The sequence below is a fragment of the Coregonus lavaretus genome, assembly GCF_964263955.1.
Source record: "Coregonus lavaretus genome assembly, contig: HAP1_SCAFFOLD_3160, whole genome shotgun sequence".
NCBI lineage: Eukaryota > Metazoa > Chordata > Actinopteri > Salmoniformes > Salmonidae > Coregonus > Coregonus lavaretus.
The window spans coordinates 1-5,384 of NW_028162498.1; the positions used below are offsets into that span (position 1 = coordinate 1).

The 5,384-nt window shown below is 46.4% G+C and overlaps 1 protein-coding gene across 1 annotated transcript; it reads left to right on the forward strand.

The window, feature by feature from the left end:
* Nucleotides 1–3,642: 3,642 nt before the first annotated feature.
* On the forward strand, nucleotides 3,643–4,215 carry LOC311119196 (transmembrane protein 47-like; the record flags this gene model as incomplete). Its single annotated transcript, XM_084193930.1, has 2 exons — nucleotides 3,643–3,832; nucleotides 4,037–4,215. Coding segments are annotated over 2 exons (369 nt in total), but the record flags the coding sequence as incomplete, so codon positions are not given.
* Between the last annotated feature and the right edge of the window lie 1,169 nt (nucleotides 4,216–5,384).

Genomic DNA, 5,384 nt, shown 5'->3' on the forward strand with positions numbered 1-5,384 from the left:
TGTCTCTCTCTCTCTCTCTCTCTCTCTCTCTCTGTCTCTCTCTCTCTGTCTCTCTCTCTCTCTCTCTCTCTCTGTCTCTCTCTCTCTCTCTCTGTCTCTCTGTCTCTCTCTCTCTCTCTCTCTCCAGGGTGTGTTTGTGTGTTTCAGACAAATCAATCAGAGGAAACCGTAAGTGTCCATTTTGTAGAGAGAGAGAGAGAGTGTATCCCATGTTTTGACCGGAGGGGGTTTTCTATAATTACAATGCTACCACTTAGAAATTCAATTAAAATGTTAATAGTTTAATGACAGCTCTATCTCTTCTGTAGATCTCACTATCTGATTCAGTGCTAGGCCAACTCCAGCCCTCCAGTGTACACACACACACACAGAAACACACACACACACACACACACACACACACACACACACACACACACACACACACACACACAGAAACACCACACACACACACACGCACCCCAAACTCTCCAGCTAATGCATGACTAATCCACATGACAGTGATATGCTGCTGCTGTTTTATCTCCCTCCCTCCTCCCTCCCTCCTTCCTCAATGGAGGACAGGATCATTCCTCCCCTATGTCAGGGTGTGTTTAAATAGCCTGGCTAGTTTGACTGACCTATTTTTTCAGACTTTCTCCACATTGGTGAATATTTCATGTCAGACACTGATTCGTTGCAGTGCGGTCGGTCGGTCCATGTGGTAAGGCTACCTAGCTCTCTTTAAGGACAGACAGATTGGGCTTAGGGCAGACTAATATCCTCTCCTCTCCTCTCCTCTCCTCTCCTCTCCTCTCCTCTCCTCTCCTCTCCTCTCCTCTCCTCTCCTCTCCTCTCCTCTCCTCTCCTCTCCTCTCCTCTCCTCTCCTCTCCTCTCCTCTCCTCGCCTCTCCTCTCCTCTCCTCTGCTCTAACAGAGAGAGGTTCTCAGAAGATTCTGGTCTATTTGTGGCCTCTCAATGAACACTGGAAAATAATATGGTGATGGTTTGCATCACACAGCCACAGTCAGAGAAAGACCTCCATGAAATAAGACCCCCTAGGACAGGGGGTGTTAAACTCATTCCACGGAGGGCCGAGTGTCTGCAGGTTTTTGGTTTTTCCTTTCAATTAAGACCTAGACAACCAGATGGAGTGCTTTACTAATTAGTGATCTTAATTCATAAATCAAGTACAAGGGAGGAGTGAAAAACCCGCAGACACTCGGCTCTCATGGATTGACTTTGACATAATGTTCCCGCTGACATTAATGGAGTCAGGGACTATGGAGAGGGGGAGATATACACACACATTTTTTATTTATTTTATATTTATTTAACTAGACAAGTCAGTTAAGAACAAATTCTTATTTACAATGACGGCCTACACCGGCCAAACCGGATGATGCTGGGCCAATTATGCGCCGCCCTATGGGACTCCCAATCACGGCCGGTTGTGATACAGCCTGGAATCGAACCAGGGGGTCTGTAGTGACACCTCAAGCACTGAGATGCAGTGCCTTAGACCACTGCGCCACTCGGGAGCCACGCATGGGCGCATGCACACACACACACACACACAAGCATGCACGCACATGATGCGCGCACACACACACACACACGGATGTTTGCTGCACAATCACAGGCAATTTAAGACACAATGTATGGATAATCTTTCATCCCTTTCCTGCCGTCAAATGACTAAATCGCCCTCTAGTGGCCTCATTGGTGGAATGTAATTAATATTTGTAATAATTTCATACTGTAATTAATAAACTTTTTTTTTTTTTTTTTTTTTTGCCGAAAATCCGGTGTTTCTATGTCAAACAGTTTTGTTATATTTCAGTCTTCTGGGATGTATATAAAGTGTAATATTGGGATGCAAACTCAAAATTGAATACATTTCAACTCCACATCTGACATGATACAGGTGTCTTCTTTTTTAAGCCCATAACCATGTGTGTGAGGTGTATACTTTTATTTCAAAGTAGATTTGTTTAAGACTACCAAGAAACACTCTGTGTGACCCTGATTTAGCCCACTGCAGTAAAAGGTTAATCCCAGTGAGAAGTGACCAGTCACCACCTCCCCTCAGAACCTATAATAACTCAACTGAGTGATGAGAAACATGTCCAGGTCTCTAATCCAGTCAGTCACATGCTGCTACACATTCCTTCCTTTAAATAAATCCTACTTAGGTCTAAAACCATCTAACAGTGCGCAGGCTTGTTTCACATGGGCTCTTCAGAGTAATTTGAGTCCATAGTCACAATTGTATTGTTTAAGTTAGTGGCTGCAGTTCTTTAAAGTGGGAACCACCATACTCACGTTAGTTTAGTGGCTGCAATTCTTGGTACCGACCACCTATATGAAGACCTCTCAGCTGTCTCTCTTTCTCTCTCTTTCACCCCTTGTAACCATTCTCCCTGCCTAGTGTCCATGTCCGCCACTGGTTCACTCCCTCTCTGACCATACCGTTCGACCACAACCCAAACACACCCCACGGCTCTCTAACTGGCTGTGTCTTCTAATAGGCTGAGAGCAGTGACCGTGGTTCACTCCCCAACTGACTGTACGGTCCGACCATAACACAACCACGTCGTCCTTTTAATAACCAGCCTGACTCCCCGGCTGTCTCTTCTAATAGGCTGAGAGCAGTGACCGTGAGAACGCTGTGACTACAGCTGAAACGCATGAAAAATGAATGAAACATAAACCACTCCTGCCCCAGGAGTAAAGTCTACTATTACCCCTCCAACGTTAGGCTACTCCTCTCTGAGTGCATACCAAATGGCACACTATTCCCTTTATAGTGCACTACCTTTGACCAGGGCTCTATGGGATACCCTATCGGCCCTGGTCAAAAGTAGTGCACTATAAAGGGAATATGATGCCATTTGGGATACAGCCTCTGGTGAATGCATAGGAACACGGTACAGTAGTGTCTGAAATGGTCCAGTTCATCTTCATCTGACCCTGTTATAAACCACTCTGACAGAGAAGAGGGGTCTCGTGGTCAGGGAAGATAAGGAACGCACAACGCTTCAAATGTTTCTCCATGTTTCATCAGGAAGGTCCTGAGTTCTTGTTGTTTTCCTCGACCCACATTGGTGGAAGAACTGTACATGCTTTCCTCCTGTAGATCTCTTTCCCTCCCTCCCTCTCTCTCCCCCTCTTTCCCTCCCTCTCTCTCTCCCCCTCTTTCCCTCCCTCTCTCTCTCCCCCTCTTTCCCTCCCTCTCTCTCTCCCCCTCTTTCCCTCCCTCTCTCTCTCCCCCTCTTTCCCTCCCTCTCTCTATCTCCCCCTCTTTCCCTCCCTCTCTCTATCTCCCCCTCTTTCCCTCCCTCTCTCTCTCCCCCTCTTTCCCTCCCTCTCTCTATCTCCCCCTCTTTCTCTCTCTCTTGCTGTATGTGGTCTCTTTTTTCTCCTTCTTTCCCTCACTCCGTTTCCCTCCGACAACTTGCTGTTTCCTCCTGCTTGTGTATGCCACCTGATATCCCCTCCTCTCTGTCCTCTTTCTCTCCTTCCCTCTCTCTCTCCCTATCGCCCGTATGCTCCTCTCCGCTCTTTTCCCTCCTTCTCCACCTCCTTCCTTATCTATATATTTATTCATTTCAATTTAAGGGCTTTATTGGCATGGGAAACGTGTGTTAACATTGCCAAAGCAAGTGAAGATATTATATTATCTCTCTCCTTCTCTCTCTCTCTCTCTAGACTGGCAGATCGCCACCCTGGCCTTGTTGCTAGGCGGAGCTGCCCTTGTCCTGCTGTCCTTCCTGGTGGTCCTGGTGTCAGTGTGTATCGGCTCCCGGAGACGCTTCTACAGACCTGTCGCTGTCATGCTATTCGCTGCAGGTGGTGACCCTTAAACACACACACACACAAAGCTCCAACAGACACACACACGCACACACACACAATTATTTGTCTCTATCTTTTGATATCATATTCCTTGTTAGACAGTTAATTCATACGTAATATGCATATATCCCTACCTCTTCAATATACGTATGATATATCTCTATCAGATCTCTTCTCATCTCGTTCCCTCTCCTCCAGTGGTGTTGCAGGGCTGCAGTCTGGTCCTCTACCCCATCAAGTTCATTGAGACCATCAGCTTGAGGATATACCATGAATTCAACTGGGGTTACGGCCTGGCCTGGGGCGCTACCATCTTCTCCTTCGGCGGGGGGATCCTCTACTGCCTCAACCCTAAGAACTATGAAGACTACTACTGACCCTGCTGGACTGTACCACTGTGACCCCCCCCCTCTGTAGCCGCTGGCTGTAATACATATCCTATACTGTATAATGCTAATGCATGCTAGAGAGACAGGTAGACACAGAGAGACAGAGAGAGACACACACATACACACGCACACTTCAGCATACAGTATTTCCTGTGGAAGCAGGCAGCGGCTCTGTGTTGGGATGGATGGATGATGTCACAGTACGTAGTACCCTCCTCTGTACTCCCTCTTCAGTCAGAGACTAACAGATAACAGACTGACCAATCAGATCACTCTATCTGTCCTCTAACCCTGGGACAAGGGACTCACTGAAGCACTGTTACCCACCAAGTATTACTTGCAAGGCCTTAGGGATGAGGAGGCTAGCCACGGCAAACCCAGAAGGTAGGTAAGTAGTCTGTCCCCGAGAGATTAGGATGATGCTGACTGGAAAACAGACCTTGTCTTCTCACTGGTAGGCAGAGACAGACTGGGATGACCAACACTGGTAGCATGAGGAAGAGATCCAATGGCCCACAGGACACCACTGTGGTCTACAGTATTTCTCCATGGAGGAAAGAAGCAGTTTACTCTACCACTTGCTACATTTGGGGTCAATTTCATTTAAATTCCAGTCAATTCAGGAAGTACAATTCCAATTATCTTCAAATACTTTTCAATCAGGAATTGGAATTTGGTTTACTTTCTGAATTGATTGGAATTGAAATGGAATTGACCCCAACCCTGGTGAAGACGAGGTTTGCTACGTCCCAATACTCCAAAACAGGGGATTTCCTTCCTGTCTTCATAGCCAGTGAGGAGCACAGAGACAGACAGGGAGCCGTTGAAGACCGTTTAGGACATAGCCCAGTAATGTGGTACTTGTCTGTAGCTTATGTGGTCTGTCTTATCACAGCTTTGTAAGGTTTTTGCTATGTAGAAATGTTACGTGGTCTAGAAGAGGAGACATACAGTTAGCTTAGTTTCTGTCTGGTAACACATTTAGTTGTCCAACAATAATCCAATGAAATGTAACCACACAAATAAAATCTTATTATTTGAAGGGACATCCCACAGTAGATTGAGGGGGACATTGTTGAATGATGTTCATAGAGATGTACACCAGATGTGTGAGTAGATTACATTACATGGGGAGAGAGAGAGAGAGAGAGAGGGAG